Source organism: Vanrija pseudolonga, chromosome 6 (genome assembly GCF_020906515.1).
Source record: "Vanrija pseudolonga chromosome 6, complete sequence".
NCBI lineage: Eukaryota > Fungi > Basidiomycota > Tremellomycetes > Trichosporonales > Trichosporonaceae > Vanrija > Vanrija pseudolonga.
Genome location: NC_085854.1, coordinates 791,976 through 814,059, shown reverse-complemented (window position 1 = coordinate 814,059; position 22,084 = coordinate 791,976). Strand labels below are relative to the sequence as shown.

General features: G+C 62.3%; 3 protein-coding genes and 1 non-coding gene across 6 annotated transcripts; all 4 read right to left on the bottom strand.

The window, feature by feature from the left end:
* Positions 1-1,150: 1,150 nt before the first annotated feature.
* PCL2_0 (PHO85 cyclin-2) lies at positions 1,151-3,025 on the bottom strand. The gene is made up of 2 exons (XM_062774633.1): positions 2,605-3,025; positions 1,151-2,550 (listed from the first exon to the last, which is right to left on the bottom strand). The coding sequence occupies exons 1-2, from the start codon at positions 2,714-2,716 to the stop codon at positions 1,352-1,354; spliced, it is 1,311 nt and encodes a 436-aa protein (XP_062630617.1). The 5' UTR covers positions 2,717-3,025; the 3' UTR covers positions 1,151-1,351.
* Positions 3,026-12,030: 9,005 nt separating this feature from the next.
* On the bottom strand, positions 12,031-12,113 carry LOC62_06G008108. The gene has a single exon. It is a non-coding gene; the product is annotated as a tRNA-Arg (tRNA).
* A 1,135-nt stretch (positions 12,114-13,248) lies between these two features.
* gol_1 (Protein goliath) lies at positions 13,249-17,421 on the bottom strand. 2 transcript variants are annotated; one of them, XM_062774631.1, is made up of 3 exons: positions 17,343-17,421; positions 13,722-16,904; positions 13,249-13,673 (listed from the first exon to the last, which is right to left on the bottom strand). In XM_062774631.1, the coding sequence occupies exons 2-3, from the start codon at positions 16,851-16,853 to the stop codon at positions 13,497-13,499; spliced, it is 3,309 nt and encodes a 1,102-aa protein (XP_062630615.1). In that variant the 5' UTR covers positions 16,854-16,904; positions 17,343-17,421; the 3' UTR covers positions 13,249-13,496. The 2 variants fall into 2 exon arrangements, with proteins under 2 accessions (XP_062630615.1, XP_062630616.1); XM_062774632.1 differs by lacking the exon at positions 17,343-17,421 and having other exon boundaries at positions 13,722-17,041.
* A 1,205-nt stretch (positions 17,422-18,626) lies between these two features.
* On the bottom strand, positions 18,627-21,983 carry LZTR1 (Leucine-zipper-like transcriptional regulator 1). 2 transcript variants are annotated; one of them, XM_062774629.1, is made up of 6 exons: positions 21,925-21,983; positions 20,495-20,979; positions 19,633-20,395; positions 19,403-19,546; positions 19,165-19,340; positions 18,627-19,107 (listed from the first exon to the last, which is right to left on the bottom strand). In XM_062774629.1, the coding sequence occupies exons 1-6, from the start codon at positions 21,935-21,937 to the stop codon at positions 19,003-19,005; spliced, it is 1,686 nt and encodes a 561-aa protein (XP_062630614.1). In that variant the 5' UTR covers positions 21,938-21,983; the 3' UTR covers positions 18,627-19,002. The 2 variants fall into 2 exon arrangements, with proteins under 2 accessions (XP_062630614.1, XP_062630613.1); XM_062774630.1 differs by having other exon boundaries at positions 19,633-21,369.
* Between the last annotated feature and the right edge of the window lie 101 nt (positions 21,984-22,084).

The following is a 22,084-nucleotide window of genomic DNA, read 5'->3' as shown; positions in this document are numbered from 1 at the left end:
ACCTCCAGTGCAGTCGTGTAGTCTCCCACGGGACATGTAGCCGTGTGCATGGGTATGCAGTGGTACGGTGCCAAGCAGAGCGTGTCGCGCTCACGCAGAGTCGCGTTGACTGACACACGCGTCGCCCACACCGGGGAGGGTAGCGCGTCGCACCGCGCGCCGAAACGACTCTACTCACGAGCTGATCGAGCAGGTATCTGTTGTCACCGTCGTCAGCCTTTTGACAGTGACAAACCCGACCGGGAGATGTATCCGGCACTATGGTGCATACCACCAGGGTGGTCGGTGGGCAAGCGAGACATTGGTGTGTGGGGGTGCCAGTAACCTGGCTGAGCCACCGCAGGTGGTACCATCAAATTCTCCTAGGAGTCGGGAGGGGAAGAGGGCGGAGCAATTCCCGAGCTAGTAACTAGCATGTTGTGGGGAAACACACCGTTGGAATGCCACCCAGCGCATTGAGCACACGATAACAGTGCGGCGCGTGGCTTGCTCGGTACAGGACGAGTTGCAGGGAACACGGCCACGGACACGGACAAGGACTCACTCGACCTGGTCAATTGTCTGATCGGCCAGTGGGATAGCGATGCACACAAGGGAGGGGCAAGATTAGCGCGTCATTCGGTGCAGGGAGTCTGCAAAGGGGTCGGACAGGACGTACAAGGACGACGGGAATCCTAGTGAAAGAAGGCACGGGGCAGATTCAGCCTAGTGCATGGGCGTGATGCAGTCATCGGTCCACCCACCTGTTCATGATTGCTTTGTGGGTGTTTGCGGCTCTGTGGGGGCGGGCGGACGGCTATGCTGCTTGTTGTGGAATGAATGGACAACGGGAATTGTTGCAGCGGGACTGGCGTAGAGGTGTGTGAGTGTTGGCAGGGAGGTCGGCGTCATGGCTCGCTCCCCTCCCTTGCCCTCCACCGCCAGCCCAGCCCAGCCCCCAGCCCCCCCGCCCAGCCCGCACTGCGAGCATGATGGACGCCTTCTTGGACCGTTGCCGCGCTGGAATGCGCCATTGACCAACCTAACTTTACGTCGCGCTGGCCGTGGTATGCACAGCGTTCTGCCAGATTCAAGTCATGCAAGGTGACATGCAGTGTGTGAGTTGGATGATAGAGTGCAATGAGGTGCGCAGCATGGGCATGAGGTGGTGGTCGTAACAGACATGCATGTACTAGACTGGATGACCTATGGGGAGGCAAGCGTGAGATGGTGGAGACGGCTGGCGGCTCTATATGCGTGCGTTTTGTCTACAACAACAACTGGATAACCCAAGACGTGAAGGCTGCTTAGGGTGGCGTGAAAGTATGATTTGAGAGATGAGAGCGAGATGGAAGCAAGGGGATGGATGTCATTAGACGTTGGCGGCCCGCCGCATCGTCGGTCGCAGGAGGTGTGCCTGCTTGAAGCTGAGCTTCTTCCACATGGGCTCAGCCGCAGGTGGTGGGGGTGGGGTGGTGGCCATAGCGGTCGACTGAGCCTCCATGAGCTTGTCGTCGTACCCAGGGTATGAGCCCTTGCGGTACTGGGTAGTGTACTGTGCCGCGTACGTGTCGTGGCCGTGGATGGTGGAAGCGTCGTCGTCGTGTACTGTGACGTTGCAGAAGTCACCAGAAGGGGTACCGCCCGCCGACGAGGACGACGAGCATGACGAGCACGTCGAGGCACCCGAGTCGCGGCGGAGGAGACCGGGAGTAGCCTCGTCGAGGTGGAGACGGGCAAAGCTGTTGAGGGGCGAGTAGTGCTGGGTATGCATATGCTGGTGAACGTGGGCGTTGTGGTGCTGGATGGAGAAGTAGTCTCCTGATGATGAGGTGGAGTGCGAGCTGCTGGCGGCAACGGAGGGAGGGGTGGGGAGCATGTTGGCGCCGGTAGCGGCGACGGCGGCGGCGGTGGTGACCGTGGCACGAAGAGTGTCGGACGAGTATGACCGGGGAGGCTGCTGGGGAATGCGGGAGGATGATGGGAGGGAGATGGTAAGGGGAGATGCTGATGGACGGGTCGCGTAACGCGCGGCGGGCGCGATAACGGCAGCGGGCGAAGCGGCGGCGGCGGCGGCGCTCTGCTCCATCCAGAAGGGGTGCATGTAGCTGGAGAGGCTCTGCTCGTCGACGCCGAGGTCGTAGTCGAGGATGTAGAGGAGCTGCTTCTCCATGAGGTTGACCTCGGCGAGGGAGAAGAAGCGGCCGTAGCGCTGCCAGTGCATGTTCTTCGGGCTCGAGTCGTTCAGGTACTTGGCAGCACAGATGAGAACGGCGAGGAAGACACGATGGCGCGTACACCTCATGCCGTGGGCGACTGGGGGGAGGCGCTCACGAAGGCGGGCAAGGTAGACGAGGACGACGGAGAGGGTGGGCATCTGAACGTTGGACTGGACAACAAGACCGCGAATGAAGTCGCTCAGCGACGGCAGGTCTTCTGACGCGCCCTTGGGAGGAAGAGGTGCCTCCCACCATCGTGATGAGCTGCCTCGTGGGGATGGTGGTGGGGAAGGGAGGGCTGGTGCTTCCTGCTCAATGCGAACCACCTGCTCGCACTTGCGGGCCACGAAGTCTAGGGTACGCGTTAGCTGGGTGCCACTGCATTGGGAGTGGTGAATCTGCTCACCGAAGAACTCGAGAGGAACCTTGTTCTTGAGCGAGTGAACAAGTGTGGGGTCGTGGTGGGAGAGGGGGAGGAGGGAGGCGGGGTGAGTGGGATCGCGGGCACGGACGGCCATTGTGGGAGATGGTTGGAGAGGGTGAGGGAAGGGGGGTTGGTTGAGTGGCTGTCGGGTGACGATCAGGGAGTGAAGCGTGTGGGCGGCGTCTAGTCGTGTCGTGGTCGTTGTGGTTGTATCAAGGTAGATTGTGTTCAAGACCAGTTGACCATTATACGGCGGGAGGAGTCGAAGCTGGCTCAAGATGTGGCTGAGGCTGGAGACGGGGGAGAGGTGAGGCCGAGGTAGATGTAGTTATAGATATGGGTCGTGTCGGGTGCGTGATCGACTAGGTAGTAGGATCCGATCGCCTCTTGCTGGGCGTCTGATGATTAAATATGTATGTCATGGAGACTGAAGGTCTAAGGTGGCCCTTTTGCGGCGCTGGTCACCCAGGCGAGGATACGAGTTAGACCAGACGCCTCGAAAGCCATCTAACCAGAATCAAGCAGGCGTCAGCCGGCCGACGGCAGACGAGGCGTTGGCGGCGGCGGTGAGGTGTGAGCCAGTATGGGAGTGGGAGGGAGGAGTGGGAGTGGGATGGGACCGACGCACTCCCTCCCGCGTCAGGCGTTCAGGTAACGGCTACAGGGCCAAGTGGGGGGGAGGGTGTTGACTGGGGTACCCAAGGGCTGCGAAGGGTCAAGGGGAGCTTGGTGGCGCTCACACAATTTTTTCTTGCCCTTCTTTCTCGTTCTTTGGTCAGGTTCAGGAATCAGGAGCGGGGCCAGCGCAGAGGAGCGCGAGGCGGACCAGGGCTTGAAAAAAAATAAAAGAGAATGGTGCCTGGACCGGATCATAGAGAAACAAAAAAAAGGTTTGGCCAGGGCAAGCTTCAGGGGAGGTGATGACGAGAGAGCGAGACCAGAGTGACAAGGCCAACGAAAAAGAGGACCCGAAACCAAACTACCTTGAAAGAATGACCCTAAGATGCGACCCAGGGTTTCGGTGAGGTAGCAAGCGCAATAGGGCAGCAACAGACAAAGAGGTGGGCCGTTACGTGAATGGCGCGCGAGGAGCGTAGCGCGCGGTAAGAGGCAACGTCCAAGGGCGACAAACCGAATCCTACCTCGACGCCACCGGTTTACAGCGGGAACGCAAGCCGCATAAACCCTGTTCAAGGCCATTGTCGTGCCGCTGTGCGCATCCTATTGTGGTGTGGCTGGGCGGCTGGACATCGGTCCGCCGCTGCGTGCGAGCGCGCGCGCGCCCCGCGCGGCGGCGCGTCCGGCGCGCGCCTCTCTCTCTTCCCCCCCGCCCACCGCCGCCCGCCCGCCTGCCTGCCTGCCCGCCGCCTCTCCCTCCCCCACGGTATCGCACCCTCCAAAAAGCGCGGGAGGCAGTGGCGCTGGCCATCGTCATCAACTCCAACCACCAACACCGCCCCGCGGCAGCGACAACAGACGCTGCGAGATCTCATCGTGGACCGCAATGGTGGCGGCTGTAGCAGGGTGAAAGGCGAGCGGTACGTGGCAGGCATCTAGATACTGCACATCGGCGCCTGCCGACCTGCACGCGCGCATTTCCCGGCGTGCACACGGACATGCCCGTGCTGTACCGCAAAACTACATCTCGAATGGGCCTCAGATCCCTCCATTAACGGCCCACGGACGTGACCAGAGGGTAGGAATCACGAACCCCTCGAACCATAGGGTCCAGGTTTACAGCATCGACACATGCTTGTTCATGCTGTACGTAGCATCCGGAGATATGGGTAGGCACCTGTCGTACGCACACCGTTCCTGTTCCCCTGGTGACGAACAAAGCATACCGCCGCCCGCGTCGGCCCTCGGTCGCTGTGTTTGGGGGCTCGGCCGCCCTCTATTCCCGCACTGCACTTTCAGTCAGCAAACCCAGCAGATGCTGCAGCACCAGCAGCACAGCAGCACCAGCAGCTCCAGATATTCCGGCGGATCATTGGGGTTGCAATTATCTATCACGCTAGCAATGTGGAAGCATGTGCTGCCATCTGGCTAGTTTGCTCGGGCCGGCCGGGGGAGCCCCCGTCCCCTCCCCGAACATCAAAGTGACCACGCACTGCCTATTCATGGGCATCATAGATCTCACGGCCTCACGGCGACTTACCAAGCCGGGAACTCCCCCGGTCCGAACTGTAGTGATGGTGGAAGTGTCCTCCTTGCAGTCGGTCGGAGAGCAGGCCGTGGTCCCGGGATAGCCGTGGGGTTGGTGCACGAGCCACAGCAACGCTACGTCAGCTGAGCTCCTCACATCGTCCTGCCACACACAGCCTAGCCAGAGACAAGACGGCTAATTACTCGCCACCACGGCTGTCCAACACGCATCATGTTTGTGATCACTGGGGTGGCATTCCTTGTGCATCCATAGTTGCGATCGCTGAGGCACTGCCGCAAGTGCCATACAGCCGTACATGCTGCGCAGCGCAGCGCAGCAGACGTGCGTGTGTGGCATCCTCAGTTAATAAACAAGCGCAGGGCCATCCGGTCATTCATTAACACCATCACGCGTTGGTGGAGTGCTCGCCACTCTCGGGTGGGAGCCGTTGTGCCCGTTGAGGAGCGTGGCAATAACAAAACAGCGCCCACGAGGTGAGATAGTGAGGGAACCCGAGGGAGGCGAGTCGTATGTCACCGGGCAGTACCACGAGGCAGCCAGAAGCAGCACCAGAAACAAATTTCTTTGCATCTAGCTGCTCAAGTCTGACTCACTGCTGCTTACTGTGCCTAGGAGAATAGGAGGCATTTGGGCGAAGCAATTCAACAAGCTGTCGCTGTTACGTTACCTGACCCTGGGCTACACAGCACTGCGACTGTTCGTGTGGCGCGCCTCCCTCCCTCAGGTCACAAAGGCGACACGTCCTTCCTTGGGCGGTGTCCTCCGCCTCGGGCACGCACACCCATCATCATCATCATCATCATCATCATCATCATCATCATCATCATCATCATCATCATCATCATCATCATCATGCATGTGCCATCCATAAAACTCGGGCCTCGGGTTGTGGAGCCGCATACCATGCACGAGCCACGGGTGGCGGGCGGGTGGCACGCCCCACGCGCCAACATTCCCAATGCCGTCGGTATTCGACTCACTCGCGCGTCCGGGTGCTCCGAAACTATTGAGCTGCGGGGAGGCAAAGTCGCAAAGTTGACGCCACGCCACGCGACGACGCTCATGTTGTTCTGGACACCGAGTGGAAGCATGTGGTTTGGGTCACTCCCGCTTTTCGTGCGGCGGCGGCGCCAGATCTGGAAGTGATAGACTACCATGAAGCCCGAGTTCTGTGCATGGTGAGATCTGGCTGGTCACCTGTGCTGCCAGACGTGTCTCGAGTGACACGCCTCTGTCAGGGTATGGCCACCAACGACGCTCCGACCCACTCCTTACCCGATCAAGCGTAACGCTCGACGACTCAGGCTGCATGCCCCCCCACCCCACCCCACCCACCGAGCACACAGCACCCTGGCTAGAGCACCCGGTACCGCACTATAAACGCGAATAAGCAGCAACTGGCATGCAAGCTGACTCAAAATTAAACCAGGGAGGGAGGTCCAGTGGAGTGGTACAACCACTTCGTGTGGGTCGCGATGATGCAGCGGGCTTTGGGTGGCGTGACCCGTTCTGGCCAGTGGTGCAAGAACGTCTTCGCATCCGAGTAGTGATGATCACTATGATCAGCTGGCGTACTTGGCGCATCGTTGGCGCACAAGCTATACCCCACTATGACGATCTGCACGGTGCACCCACGGGCGCCAGCGGCGCGCCGGCGTCTGCACCGACGCAGGACAACACAAAAGCGGATTGACGGAGAAACGCCATAGGATGGGGTTCTTGGGCGTTGTTTGTCCATCACTGGCTGCGGCGTGCACACGTTCTGGTCACTGACCAGCCCGCGCCACGCCACGTCGCCAGCTCAGTCCAGCCTCCCACCCCCAAGAGCACCTGCCTCGGCCTCGTTTCACGATGCGACAGGCGCCATAACGACATTCAGTGGATGAGCGCCGTCGAGCGCCACGCCGCGGGCCTCGTTGCGTCCTAGAATTTCGGCGCCCGTGCCGTTCTGTACCTGCTGCTAACTGCTGTCCATTGTTTCTTCGTCCCACCGCACCGACAGTGCTAAGGGTGGTGGCCCCCGAATGCGGTAGCTCTGCGCATGCCTCAGAGCCCTTGTTCCTCAACGTAAAGAACAGAGCAGGCGGCGCAGTACGTTGATAGGACGGGCGGGGCTGAAGAGAGGCGCTCAGACGGTAACGATGTCCTGGAAAGTTTGCCCTCGTTCCTTGTTCCTCCTTCCAGCAAACTGTAAAGTCATCTCGTTGATGTTGTTGTTTGGCCAAGAGCTCCTCCTCCTCCGCCATGCACGCCCGCATACACCACGCCCCCTTCTCCTCCCCTCCTCCCTGTGCTCCTCCACTCCCGCGACAATGGCCACGCGGTGTGGCTGCGGCGACCTGTCACCAGATCTGGTCGCTGGTCGTCAGCCAGTCCTTGCACGCTCCCCGTCCAATTGTGACTGTCGCCAGCCAAGCCAGCCCAGCCCAAGCGGTGAGTAAGCCAGCAGGGGGACACTGTTAGACTCCGCTCGCTCCGCCCTGACTTGCCGCTTTAAATCCGCAACTGCCGCATCAGCCGACTCTGCAGCCGCCCTACAGCCGTCTTCGTGGCCGCGTGCCCACCGGCGTGCGGCTGACGCCACGGCGCCTGCATGGGAAAGCCGAATCGGAGGCGGAGACCGAGAGCGTGCGTGCAGCAGACGGGTCGGCCTCACCGGCGGGGCCACCGCGGCGGGCTTCGCCCCCGGCTGCGCACGCTCTCGCTGGCTCGCTCGCTCGATGCGCCGCGCAACGGCAGCCGCAGCCGCGATAAACCTTGACGGGAGGCTGACTGTGCTGAATGGCGGGTACGGCTGTTCAGGCAGCGCCGCCGCAGAGAGGACGCCAAGGTCCTGTTGGCCGCACCCGCCGAATATGCCACAGCAACGGCTGTGCAAGTGGTGGCCGATAATTACTTCGGCGCCCGGCCACCCAGACCATGTCTCGTTTCGGCTTGTGCATGTCCGTCACCCGTCCGTCCGCCCGGCCGTCGGTCCGTGTGACTGACGTGTACGCCGCGAGGCGGGCATCACGTCCTCCCCTCATCGCTACCGAAGCGAACGCGGCGGGGCTGGCGGGCTGCGAGTGCGACGTGCACTGAGATAAGTGCGACGATAGCGGGGGAAGCGAGCGGCCGGCAGAGGCGAGTGTGGCGAGCGGCCATATCCGCGGGTGTGCTCACTACCAGGAGGCCTGCGGCCAGCATACCCGTGTCACTGATGTTGACAGACTTGTCCAAGTCTGGCATTCGAGATCGATCTCACTAGGTGTGACATCTCGGCCACCAAGCTCAGAGGGTGTTCCAGGCTTCCAGCCGCGGCAGTACGCACTTCTGTGCCACATTCGTGCTCGAAGCAGCGCTTGTTCACATCGTTGAAACACCTCACCCCCAGCGGCATGGCGGAGCGTGGCGGGAACAAAGGACACAGATCTCTCGATACGATAACTCTCCGGGGCCAACCTTACTGGAACAAACTGACGCCCCCTTGACCAACCGACATCCGCTCGCCGAGGTGCACCCCCTCGAATTGCCTCGCCCGCCGTCGCACCACCCTCGACGCGCCGCCGCCCTCGCCGTGGCTTGGAAGATACACGTTGTGAAGCATTGTACCTACATGCCATGCTCTCGTAACCAGTTCATTCTCGTAAACTGTCAAAAAGCCCTACTACCCTGGTATTCCGTAATTAGGAACCGCGGATACAACTGTCGGATCAGGATCCATGGCGCCGTTACGAGAACAAGGGCACCTCTACCAGCGGTAGGAACCCGGCGAGGCCCCCCAGTTCATGTTGAAACGGTCTCCTGGAATCTGAATGCGCGGCTCGTCTACGCTCGCAAGCGCACTTACGCACACAACAGTGTGCGTACGCGCCGGAGTACGCTACGAGAAGGCGCCGGTGCGCCTCAGGTGTGCGTTGAGGGATGAGGCGTTGCGGAGCATACAAGTCTCCGAGGAGACACACTCTGTACCACACGTCCAACCAACAACAAGAGGAGCAATTGAGCACACGCCGGCTTCACCGGGCCGGAGACATCCCGCGCGGGATAAAGAATCAGATCTCTCCTTGTCCGAGCCCAGACTTGCGTTTTTGTCACCGGAGGAGGAACGGGCAGTTACGAGGGCACTGTATGTAGTTGTCGTGCTTAGTCATGGGTACAGAAGCGTGGCCAGCCCGAGTCACCAGGACAAGGCGGGGGGAGGCGGGGCGGCGCCAAACAAAGGCACCTCGGGGCCAAGTTGGCCAAGCAGAGAGCCAAGGACAACAACCACAACACATAACGTGAGGCGCTGCGCCTCGCGCCGTAATGTGACCACATGCATGCGCCGCGGACCGGGGAATGCACGGGCAAGGCTATCGCCGTGGCAGTCAAACAACATCCACCCCAAGCGAACCCCATAGAACCTCCGCGCCTTGCATTCAGCCCTCCCTCCAGCCCTCGTACGAGCATGCGAGGCGGTCGGCTACACTGTCCTTGTGGCGGTTAAACCGCAGCCGAGGTCACTGCGCCGCGGCCATCCTACACCAACTGAGTGTCTGAGTCGCAGTTGGCCGCGGGAGACTGCTAGTATGTACTAGCTAGCAATTGATGGAGCCAGCCACGACTGCGGACGCGGCCGCCGGGATCGAGACACCTCGGCGCCGAGCCATGTCTCGCAGCAGGTATGCACGAGACGACGACCAGAGACAGGCACTGCTAACACGGCTGGAGCGAGTACACTGACACACCTCTCACAACATCTCACAGCGGCGATCAATCGCAGACGCACGCACTCAGTCTCAGCGTCCCGCGCTGATCTGTTTCAATCCGCGTTGTAATGAGTTCTTACTTTACTTGCTGGTACATAGCCGCAGCCGCGGTCTATCAGCACCCAGATTGGAATCGACGACAGACGAGAATAGCCGTGGGGGAGCGTGGCGGAGGCGCCGTTGCCCACCGATCAAAGTGGCCTCACGCTCGATCCAATTGCGAGATCAGATCCCTCCGATCCGACGCGTCTAGGCCCGGAGGAATGGGCGCCAGGAGGCTCCGTATTTCGCCATTCGCCCAATGGCAACGCTAGCTTCGCTGGACTCGGAGCGACACTCGGAGGGCTCGTATCGATGCACACCATGTCACTCACTCACCAGCGACCAACTAAAGCTAGCCGGCATCCGCCTCGTGGCGAGCGTCAGCCCAGCTTGCCAGCTAGGCCAGCTAGCTCCATCACATCGCATGGGAAACGACGTCTCCTCGTGGCAATTGGGCGCCGTGCACCGTGCTCGCAGCTGACGTCGACCGCACCCCACCGCATGCTCAGCTTACGACAGTGGGCATACCCGTGGTCCGGTCCAATCTAATCAGACGTGGTCTCGACCAGCGCCACTCGATTGCGATGGGCCCGTGGGGTACTTTGTAGGTGACTAGCGCGTGTGTCGCGCGTTTCATCGCGGGAGTGCGCGCAAGCGGTGGGTGGGGCCCACCTCACCACTGCAAGTACTTACACGTAGCGGCTTTGTAGTGTCCGGCACGTCGTGGCGCGCTAGCACGAAGCGGAAGTGCTACGGGCTGCATGCCTCTTACGCTGCGGCTGCTCGCTGCCGCGCGTTTCATGTGGCGCGTGGCACTTGCTGTCGGTGGTGTCGACTTGGCAGCGGGATTTCGTCACCGGGAGTCAGTGGTCTCTGTCGATGTCGGCACCGCGTGACGCATGGTCTGTGGGTTGATGGTGTGTGGAGCAGATTTCGGGGGTGCTTGCTAAGTTGTGGCGGGTGTCGTTCGGGTCGCGTTTTGAGTTTTGTGGCTGCTACATACCTCCGCAACGGCATCATACTTGTTTTTTCTCGCAATCACCGGGAGCGAGGCTGCAGTAGTGTTGCAATGATACGGGACCCAGGCACCACCATCGGGTGGTGGGACGCACGAGCCGACTCGCACGACAAGAGAGTGGGCGAGGATGGAGGTGTGGCACTCGGCAGAGCAGATGGCTGGAAGGCAGCTAGTCGACGTGCCGTGGCGCTGGGATCGATAAGATGTAGCGGCATCGATGCTAGCACGTCGTCGCAGGTACTGACTAACACTCACAACGGCATGGCCTTCGGACACGAGAATGTGCCGACGGAAATGGGGACACAGTGTCACGAGCGTGGCGTTGGGGAGGCTTGTATGTACATAGTGGCACTTCGAGGTGTGGCGAGTCGTGTCAACAGCACATGAGGCGGCGTCACAAATGTCCCCAGAGGGGCAGAATACAACACGATCCAACACGATCGGGTCGCTCGTGGGGCTTCATGTACCGGGCTCTGGGTCGTGACGACCGACAGGGGGGCTGCGGCACCTGTGAGGTTGGGGGCTGTGGCTGAGCTGAGCTGTAGCTGCTCCGTCGAGCCGGAGATGAGCAGCCTAGGCGTCGATGGACCTTCAGGTGTGGAAGATGCTCTTGGGGATACATCGTCCCGGCCCTCCTCAGACGGAGGAAAGACCGACTGAAGGACCCCACTACGTGCGGTCAGAGAAGTGACCCAGTGCGATAAAGAGATGAACTGTCACGAGCCACATGTGGTGCCACTCTACGTGGCCACCAGCCATGGTACATTGCTACACAACTAACCTCGTGCTGAACCCAGTTAACTCATTCGAATGCATGGCATCTGGCAGCTTCCTAAACCACGCGCCCATTGTCGCTTCGCAAGCTTCCAACGAAGCCGAGCTTGGACTCGGTGCCACTCCTTGTCGTTCCCCCCGGCGGGGCACAGATCGAGTGTGGCAGTCGAGTGCAGCTCGGCGGACAACCCGTATGTACAGATATTGCCCGACCACAACCAGATTCTATCGAGCGAGCATACGTCCCTCGAACACGATCCCCATGTTCCCATGAATCAGTCCCCCGCTCCCACCCCTGCGAAGAGGTAGCAGGGCAGCTGGGAGGCATGGAAGACATCCGCCCTGTCGCCACTGTGGAAGCGGCGAGAACAACAAAGGCGACATGCAGCACATCGGCACGCTTCTCGATTCCTCGCCACCACACAAAACAAGTGATGGAAGGCGCTCGCACCAGGCGAGCCGTAGTCGTGACGTGCACACACACGGCGCGGCGTGGCGAACCCTCAGCTCGCACAGCCATCACTCCTCCCCACACACACACAACTCCCCCACGCCGTCCGCCCATCACTCCCTCCCCACACACACACGACTCCCCCACCTCCCCCCACACCCACTGTCGACCGCAAAAGACATCCTCGCCCCGGCCCCTCCTCCCCCGCCCGGGCTCGAACCACCCGTCTCTGCTGACAGGACTCGAACCTGTACTCCTTCCGGACATGCATTAGAAGTGCATCGCGTCTGCCAATTTCGCCACAGCAGATTGTTGGTGTCTGGGGGCGCTGGGGGGCGCAATGGCCTGGGCCTCGCACCGTGTTGCTGCGTGTCATGCTATGCGAGCTTGCGTTCAACCACAAGCGTAGCTTTCGCACGGTGCATACATGCTTTGACGGTGCAACTTGGTACTGTACATAGCGCGCAGCGGCGTGGCTCATGGCACGTGAGGTCTGGCAGAAGCCGTGGCTCGAGCTGCTACTGACCAACCACTACATACAACAGCGCTGCAGCCCCCCGATTCGTCGAGCCCAGATAAACGCCGCCCTATTCTAGCCCCAGTCGAGACACAGCAGCTCAGCAACCCCACAGCGGGCACGCTTCTCTGCCCAACTTGACTGACCGGACGAGTGCCACGATCCACCACAACACCGCCCGCCCGGTGGCGTGACGCGAGCTGTGTGCCCAGGCAGGCGTGGACCTCAGTCTGGGGCCCAGACCCCGCAACCTCGCCACGGCCCAGGCGTAGCGTCTGCACGACCCGCTGACGCTCACTCGCTCACTCGCTCGCTCGGTCGGTCCGTCTTGGCGTGCGCTCCCCGCCCAGTGGCCAGTGGTCAGCGCCACCACTCACTTCCGGACACTACGGACCCCAGCACGATCACCACTCGGCACCCACCACTCACCCATGCCCACCACGACAGCAGCAAGCATGCATGCTCAGCACCACCGCCGAGCGACTCACCCCGTTGATCGGGCAGTGCGAATACAGCGAGCGCCACACACGCAACATGCAAGCACCCTCGACACGACACACGCTACGCTAGCGCCGGATGCAGATTGCTGCTGCAAGGTGCCTTTTGGTGGTGTGGAATGTCGGTTCGCACCGCACGCGTCCCATGTGCTCGTCGTTGCTGCTAGCCCCGCTGGAATCGGGGCTACTACTAAAGGCAAGTTATACGAGTTTGATTTTCCGAGTTTATCCCTTGACGGGCGCGATTGTATTGCGGGCTAGTCACAGTTGTCAATGTCACCCGGGCTAGTTGTCGATGACGCGCCGATTGACACGGACGGACCACTCGGGGAGGCTAGAGCGGACACGGAGACGGACGCGGACAGTTGCAGGGTGTCAGCACCGGTCAGTGGCGCCGCTCGTGGCTGCTGTGGGGGTGGACGATACATCACATGGGGTACAAGCCGCGTGGGTGTGGGCGAGAGTCTGGGTGGTACGGTGGATGGATGCGACAGCGGATGTATGTAGATGCAGTGGCGGAGATAGATGGATGGCACAATGGGCAGTGATCAACAACAAGGTTCGCGCGTGTGGAGGTGGGAAGGGCTATGGGGATGGATTGGGAGTAGGGGAAGGTGAGAATGGAGCTTGGGGGGCTTAGGGGCTGGCTGGCGCTGGGTCACTCGACGGCCTGCGACATCACGCCAGGCCGACACCGAGGCCGTTGGGCAGCGGCGGGTCCGCGTTCACGGCGGCCATCCATAGGCTGTGGGCCTCCTTGATGCCCTCAGGCGTCACCTTGGCAAGGACGCCGTACGCCGCGAGGTCGCGCCGACACATGGGGCACGTAGAGGCAGCGGGGGTGGCGTGCCATTTCTAGGAAGAGTCAGCAGAGGCTCCACTACACACCCTCCGTCCACTCACGTCGAGACAAGACGCATGGTACATGTGCTTGCATGGCGTGATCGCCACGTCGTCCTTGGGTTCGTAGTCGTCCTGGCAGACGGCGCAGCACTCGTCGCGCTCCATGTCGGCATTGTCCGTCTCGACGTCGCACCACTTGACCTGGCGGAGGCAGCTGGCCGCGAGGCTGCGGCGCTGACCGGGGGCCATTCTGAGCATGACGCGAAGGATCTGGCACACGACCTGCTGCCGCTCCTTGGGGCCCATCTCGGGCGTAATGGTCAGCTGAAGGGCCATGGGGAGCAAGCGTCTGGTGTGGAGCGAGGGCCCCGCATTGACGTGCAGAGGGAGAGGGCGGCCATGGCTGTGATAAGGTCCCCCAGCCGAGGTTTGGTAGATGAGGCCGACGGGCGGACCTGATCTGAAGAACTGGGGGTCGAGCGCCGAGCCCGAGGCTGTGGGCTCGGCGTGCGCGCCGTCGAGGCCACTGCCGCGGCCAATGGCGTTCATTTGGGCATCCACTTGGGCCGCAAACATTTGACGCTGGCGCGCGCTGCGCACCCAGGCGCCGCCCTGCAGCCATTCAGTGTCAAAGCTATTGCCAGCGCGCGGGCCAGGCGCGAACGATTCACGGGTTCGTTCGGTGGTCTGTGTTGGGACTGGGGGCATGGCGAGACCCGAAATCTGATTGGCGTGGCGGGCGAGCTCGGCGAGACTTTGCCGGGCGTGCGAGTCAAAGTCGACGCTGCGGCGCGGGTGGCCGAACGCGTCTACGCGGTAGTTGGGGTCAAACGACTCTGTCGTGTCGATCGGCACGATGCCACCGTTGGCCGCAGCGTCCGCAAACCTGTTGGTCTCCGATCGAATGGCGCTCTCTTCAATGGCGCGCAAGAGTGGGTTGCCACTGGGGAGGCGAGGGGCCCTTTCCTCGTTGCTTGGCCTGGTCGCTGGGGTAGCGGCAGTGGCTTCGTCTCGCGTCGACATGGTCACGTCCTGGTCTATACGCGCGGACATGTCACGGACGTGTGGGCGCGCAGGGACAGAGGCAGGGCGGCGGTCAGGCGCCGTGTCCGTCGGGAGAGGCTGGACGCGGCGGCGCCAGTCCTCAATATTGGTGGGAACTGCGCGCTCTTCGCGGGGGCGGAAATCGGCGAGGTTACGTGCCGAGAGACGAGATCCAGTGGGTGCAGGCTGGGCGGGGGCGGCGGCCGGCGTGGCGAGATGGCGCGTAGCACTGCGAGCTGCAAGACCAGACGGAGCCTGGGTCTGGACTGCCGCCGCGTCATTGTTCGCAAACGTACCATCGAGGCGCGACAGCCAATCTGTGGCGGGGAGAACCCCGAGGGCGTTCAACCTGTCGCGGTCGCCCTGGGTAGCGGACCTGTCGGCAGTCGTGGTGTTGCTCGCGTAGCCAAATGCCGGGTCCATAACCCAGCCCGTGATGTTGGGTGCGGCGGCGTTGCTGACCGCATTGGCTGCGGTGCCACCCCCTCCCGACACGCCCTGGAGTGCTTCGGCCAAACGCTGGGCACGGTGCTGCTGCCAGACCAAGAGGTTGGACTGGTTCGGCTGGGCTGAGCGACCGAAAGACGATGTGCGTTCCATAAGGGACGAGTGTGAGGACTGTGGGAGGTTCGACGCCTGCGCCGACTGGAAGGAGTTGCGCTGAGGGAGGGCCTCGGGATAGAAGGCAGTGGCCAACTGCGGTGCCAGATGTGCCTGCTGCTGCTGTGACTGCTGTGACTGCTGCTGCTGCTCCCTGGGGGCATGTGGGAGGCGAGACGCGGCCGCGAGCGGATGCAACAAAGATGCGGTCGCAAGGAATCTACCCTGCATGACCTGTCTTCTGCGCATGTCGGCGGGCGAGTTGCCCATGGTGACGAGCTCTTGTCTGTACGCTTCGATCTCTCCTGGGGTGAGTGGGGCCAGGGAGCGCAGGTCCGTGGTGTTGTCGACCGATGCGCCTGGCCTAGCCGCCGCTGGCGCTGCCCCCGAGCCCCAGCCTGCGCCCTCGAGGGCCTGTTGCGCGGCTCTCAAGCGTCTCATGCTGAGGATCACATCGCGACGAATGCGGTCTGGGTCTGCGGGCCTGGGCATGGTGACGGTTGCGGCGGGAACCGGCCTTGTTGCGGTGGGTGTGACTGAGCTGAGCTCGGTGCGACTGACTGGACCCATCTCTGTCAACAAGCCCCAGTCGTCGATGACGTCGGGGGCTAGAGGCGAGTGGCTGCTTCCTACACGATTCCCGAGTCTTGCGGCCCTTCCAAAGAATCCGTTCTGGTCGAGGCCACCGGTCCAGCCGTTGATGCTGAGTGAGGGTACCGGCGGAGGTGCAGAAACAGCTGGTGGTGCTGCAGGCGCTGGCGCAGCCTGTACTGGATCTTGGCGCTGGGGAGGGAAGGCGTAATCGAACGCATTGTACGATGTAGGGCCAAATGCACGGGGCGGACGATCGGGTGGCGTCGCCGAGCTCGGGGCCATGGCGACCGTCGGAGCACTGGCCGAGGCGGGCATTGGGAGCACCGGGCGGTGGTGTGGTGGGGACGACGAGTGGACTGAGCGGGGGGACGCCGAAGAGGTGGCACGTGGTGACGTTCTTGGCGAGCGCGGCGAATGCTGCTGCTGCTGGTGTTGCTGTTGCTGTTGTTGCGTGCGTGCAGAGGCGCCGTGTCGGCCCGAGGAACGGGTGGAGCGGGCGGGCGGCGAAGCCGTCGGGTCAATAGCAATGGGTTCGCCTGAAGGCGAAGCGCGGCGCTTTGGGCCTGTTGACGGGCCTGCCTGCGCCAAGTCGTCTTGGTCAACGTCGACATTGACGCGTTTTCGCACGCACGCCGCCCACGATGAGGGCGAGGGTGCCTGTTGTGGGTGGTGTGGAGCGGGCGGCGCTGCGGCGCAGGTGGTGCTTGGCGTCACGGCGGCGGGCAGCGAAGTCGGCGTGCGGGCCGCGGCGGCGTTGAGCGAGAGGGCGTCGAATGGCGCAGCTGAGCGGCCAACACCACCCGTCGCGCCGAGCGCGCTCGACACCTCGCTCATCGAGCCTGCTGACGACAGCGAAGCGACCGGCGAGGCGGAGAGCGAGTCGGCGCCAGTGGCTGCTGCTGCTGGTGGGGTGAGGAGGGGCGCGCGGCCGACAATGTCGATGGCCGGCGGCATGGGTGGGTGGGTTGTAGAGTAGTGTTGAAGTTGATTCTGTCGCTGCTGATGCTATTTAAGAGGCAATTTGTGTGTCAGTGGTGGAAGCGAGGTGGAGTGTGTATTATTATGGGAGGGTGGGAGCGCGCGAAGCAACGGTGGGTCTGGTGGGTGGGCTGGGCGGGGCTGCTGGTGGCGGCGGCGGCGGTGGTGCGGGGCTGGGCGGCGGTGTGCTGCTCGGTGCGTGTGTGTGTGCGCGCGCGCAGTGTGCAAGAAGGCAAAGATGCCCTTTGTCGCCGCAGTGCCGTGCTGCTCGTTGCGATGATGATGATGATGGAGCAGCAGCAGCAACGAGCATTGGGGTATGCAGTTTTGCCGCCCGTAGCAGCAGCAGCAGCAGCACCTGCAGGTGCCAGTTGTTGCCTCGCGCGTCACATGGCCGACGGCGGGTGGGCCGGCTGGCCAGCCAACACCCAGAAGGAGGCACCTAGACGAGAGACGACGACTCACAATAGACCAGGTCGGATGGATTGTAACGGATCAAAAGTAGTGCAAGCTTGTTCCTGTCGCAAGTGCGCCTAGGCAAGCGTCAAGCTGCAAGCAATGCAGTGCAGCTCGTCGCTCGTCGCTCGCTCGTCGGTCGTCGATGATGACAAAAGGCGTCGGCCTGGGCGGTATGACGGCGGCGGGGCGGCCAAGTCCGACCTGTGACCCTCGGCTTGCGCTTGGCTTTTTTTTGTCCTGCCTGCCTGGGTGCCCGGCTCGTTCGGTGGTCGGGCGATGTGGAGGCGACAAGGGCAAACAATGGCCGACGGACGGCGGCAAGCAAGCGACGTAAACTCGCGTACGGCGGTGGAGCGAGCGAGCGAGCGAGGTATACAGCTACCCTAATGCGCGCTGCGAGCGTGGTGGAGTCCTAGTAACCGAGCGCGAACCGAGGCAATAGTGGAGGAGCAGCAGGACGAGGACAAGGACGAGGTGCGAAAAGCTGCATACGGCCAGTGTCCGAACGGGCGAGCCGATGCATGCACGAGACGAGGCATGCAGCGAGCGAGCGCCTCGACGACAGACCACAGTGCATGCGTGCCCAGAATGCGCGCGCGAGGCACCACTTCGCCTCGCCTCGCCTCGCCCACGACCCACCACGGCCCACACCCACGCCCCGACTGCCGACCGGGGGGTACGCCGGGTTGTTGCCGCCGCACTGACGCTGCGCACTGCGAGGCCGCACCACCACTGCAACAAGCGGACAAGGACATGAATACGCCGCGCGCGCGCCGCGATGCCTCGATGCCGTGCATATGCCGCCCACCACCGTCCACGCTTGACGGTTGCCGCTTGCCGCTGCTGCTGCTACCTACTGACTGCCACCTACAGCCGCTCGCCCACTGACTGACGCGCCGCAACCAACCTAGGCAGCGTCATCATCGGCCTCCTCTCGCTCCACACCGGCCCACCCACTCATTTAGCCCGCGGCGTCCACCCCGGACATTAGCCTCCATCACTGACTTTGACTGACACACCCCACCCACCCGCCGTCCCGTCCACCAAAGACCGAGCATGGCACCCGCAAGCCGTCCACCTTGCCCGCACCCCATCCACACCGAGGCATGCACAGCACCACCACACCAAGCAGTTCCCAGTCCCGTAGCCCAGCCTGGCCCACTGTGTCTAGTTTCCCGCCCAGCCGTCAGTTGGCCTCGCTCCAGTCTCGGTCGTCTCGGCGCACGTCACATGTCTTACATCCAGATCTGACACACACACACTTCATACACAAGATGACATGCATTAATAATAGGAGGAGTCAAAAAAAAAGTCGTGTAAACCAGCGTACGCGGTACGCGGCCAGGCGTCCACCAAATAACCAGCATGAATCCCAAATCAAAAGAGCATCAGATGATCATGGCACGGGGCGGCGGCTTGAAGCCGCCAAACTCGCGACTCGCCCCGCCTCGTCTCGACCGTCCATCGTTCGCAGTACGCCGTCCATCCGTCCGCATATCCGGTCCACACATGTCTCGCGCTCACGCGCGCGCGCGTGTTGCGCCCAGTTGCACCAGTCGCGCCCGGGCCAACCGCGCCAGACTACGCCACCCTGCGCTGTGCCCACGCACACTAGCCTCGAACCCACGTCTCAGGCACAAGGCCGCAACGCACGCGACGCTTCTGCCTAGATCCGGTTGCCGTTGCGCACATGTCCTGGCGCGGCGATAAATACAGGCTTGCCGTCTTTATCCTTGTGGGGCACCTTCTTCTCGTCGAGTTGAAAGTCGGCCTAGGAGGGTCAGCATAATGCCGCAGAGGGGTGCGCGTGACGGATTGCTAAACTCACCACTTGGGTCAAGTATGACCCTGCTCCGAGTTCTAAAACCCAGACGTCGTCATACACTTCAACGCCATTGTAGCCGCCACTGATCCAGATACGGGAATCGTGAAGCACCGCGACGTGGTAGCCTCGTCCAGGTGGTGGCAGGCCCTTCGGCGACTTGTACTCGTAGTGCCAGTTCACTGCGTGCGGCGTCAGCCCTAGTTCGCGGCCTTTACATCACGCCAGGCTGCGCTCCACTTACACAGATCCAGCACGAGCACGTCTTGGGCGTACGCGTGGCCGTTGTGGCCACCGATGATGTATAAGAAGTTGCCGACGAGCGAGGTCGTGTGCGACAGGCGGTTCTGCTGCGGCGAGACGTCGATGTGTGTCCATTCCAGGGATTCTGGGCAGCGTGTCAGCATGTGGTGCGCTGTGTGGTGGTGACGCATGACCGCCGCGCGTCGCCCTCGGCCCTCTGGCTACACTTACGCAAGTCCAACACATGTACGTCGCCGAAACTCGCGTGGCCGTCACTGCCACCAAACACCACCATCTTGTCCTGGACGAGGTTGGCCGAGTGGTAACCCTTCTTTGGCGGAATGTCACCATGCGTCGTCCACTCATGCCACGAGAGGTGGTCGGGGTCCGACACGTCGAGGGCCCAGAGGTCGTTGAGTGCCGCCTGACCATTTCCGCCGCCAAAAACGACAATAAAGTTGCGGTACAGGAGCGCGGTATGAGCGCGTCGTGGCGGTGGGTGCTTGTCCCTTGGCGTGGTGATTTCCGGGCGCGAGAAGCGATGCGAGATCGTATCAAACGCCCAGACGTCATTCGAATAGGTCGGGCCGTCGCCTCCACCAAAGAGATACAGGGTATTGCCGACAATGTTGGTCGTGTGAGCGCGTAATGGTGGGAGAGCGTCACCAAACGTCTCAATCATTGTCCAGTGGTATGATTCCGTGTCAAAGCAGGCCACTCCTCGCCAGCATGACTTTGAGTCGACGCCGCCAATGACCCAGATCTTGTCATCGACGAGCGTGCCAGTATGCGCACGGATCGGCTGAGCGGGCGGGCGACCGTGCGCAGGTATAGGCGCAAAGTACATTTCGCTTGGCGGTGCGCGGGGAACCTTGCCGGAAGGAAGGAGAGGCTCGAGGGAAAGGCCGTTCGAGGTGGCTGCGGCGGCGTTGGCTGCAGCAGTAGCTGCGGCTGCTGCCGCGGCCGCCTCTCGCACCTTTGCGCTCTTGTCGTCCTGGGAAGGGTTGGACGGCTGGCGCGCCGAGCTGACTCGTCTTGTTTGCTGATTCTCGCCTACGGCTGCCAGCGTTCTCAAAGATGGCGCACTGCTGACACCATTCTGGATAGCCTGGTGGGCAGTGAGGTTCTGGGTCGTGAGGTTCATGGCCGACACGAGTCCGGTCGACCCAAGAGTAAAGTCGCGGTAGCGATGAGCGGAGCGGGCTGGGACGGCCGGCGCCACGGGGGACGTAGCAGGGGCGGATGCAGAGGGCACCGGCGTGGTCGCCGGGAGCGGGGAGATTGAGGTAATGTTGGGCGGTGGGCTCGAGCCCGATGGTGAGCGCGAGGCTGCAGCCGACGAAGCGCCGTGTGGTGGGGGAGACGCGCTGGATCCAGGTGGTCTCCGCTGGGCCAAGTGCGCGGGGTAGGTGATGGGCTCGAGGTCGTAGTTTGCTGGCGACGCGCCTGCTGCTGCGTTGACGTTTACTGTTGCGAGCGGCGACGAGTGGGGCAGTGGGGTGCGGTTCGCGGCCGGCTTGTAGGGGTAGGCGACGAGGGGCGACGACGAACCGTACAAGCTCTGCGAGCCCGAGATTGCTTGCGGCGGGGTTGCGGCGATGCCAGCGAGGTCCGAGGTTGAGCCTAGGCCACCGAGTGCTGCGCTTGCGCGTGGGTTGGGAGTCGAGCTAGCTGGCAAAGGAGGTGCCGAGCCCGACGCCGAGTTAGGGTCTTCGGCGATCGGTGGGATCGGCGTGCCAAAGAGAGCCGAGGAAAGCGACGAGTCGTCGACGACGACGCGAGCCAGTGATGGAAAGGTTGACCCGCGCGATGCCGACGTGCTAGCGGCGTTGTTGGCGTTTGCGTTGGCTTCGGCAATGGGTTCTGGCGAGGGCGAGGATCCCTTGTCTGTCCTTCGGAACGGGGAGCGGGTAAGGGTTGGCAGCCTGCGAAATGTTGACGAGCCTGGGAGGGATGCGCGTTGCCTGCCTGTAGGTGATGGTGGTGGTTAGCGTTGTGGGTAGGTCAGGAGGGATGGTGGTGGGTGGTGGATGCGGGTAGTGTGGATGAGTGGGATGGTAAAGGAGGAGTAAAAGGGACGCGCGAGATGGTGGTGCACGCGTGAGAGTGACTGAGTGGTGTGGGCGGCGTATTGTGGTGGTGCGTTGTGCTACGCGGAGGATTGCCTAGATTAGGAAAGGGGGGGAAGGGTGCAAGGAAGGAGGGGGAAGGGGCGAAGGGGCGACGGGGGGGGGGGCTGTTGGCGGGGCCGGGCTGGCTGGCAACTGGCACTGGCACTGGTGCGCAGGCGCATGGCGCGTCGCATCCTCGTTGAGCCGTGCAGCAGTAGCCGCAGCCTGCAGCCGTAGGACGACAAGCGACAAGCTGGTGTGGGTCTGGGGTAACTAGTTGGGGTGGGTGGGGTGGGGTGGCTGCAACGCGGCTCGCGGGCTTGCTGCATCGACGCGTAGCAGTAGCAGCAGCCACGTGAGGGGGGTGTTGCAACCGGCGAGGACGAGCGCGCTGGCTGGTAAGGGGGCTTACCGTTCGAGTCCATTGCAGCGGCGGGTGGATGCGGGTGGTCGTGACGAGATGGAATCGATGATGGAGAGGAGAGCAAAAGAGAGAGACGAGGATGCCGGCGCGGGTGGAATGAAAGGCGCGTGGTGGTGGGCTATGGTGTGAGTGTGTCGACGTGCAACTC

Bases quoted from the DNA above. Each gene is read 5' to 3' on its own strand.
- PCL2_0 (XM_062774633.1), bottom strand. From the start codon at position 2,716: ATGGCCGTCCGTGCCCGCGATCCCACTCACCCCGCCTCCCTCCTCCCC. The intron at 2,551-2,604 runs GTGAGCAGATTC...CGCGTACCCTAG, and splicing joins GGTTCCTCTCGAGTTCTTCG to ACTTCGTGGCCCGCAAGTGC.
- LZTR1 (XM_062774630.1), bottom strand. The intron at 19,547-19,632 runs GTAAGTGTAGCC...CACGCTGCCCAG, and splicing joins CGTACATGTGTTGGACTTGC to AATCCCTGGAATGGACACAC. The intron at 19,341-19,402 runs GTAAGTGGAGCG...CGCCGCACGCAG, and splicing joins CGTGCTCGTGCTGGATCTGT to TGAACTGGCACTACGAGTAC.
- gol_1 (XM_062774631.1), bottom strand. From the start codon at position 16,853: ATGCCGCCGGCCATCGACATTGTCGGCCGCGCGCCCCTCCTCACCCCA. The intron at 13,674-13,721 runs GTGAGTGGACGG...GACTCTTCCTAG, and splicing joins ACCATGCGTCTTGTCTCGAC to AAATGGCACGCCACCCCCGC.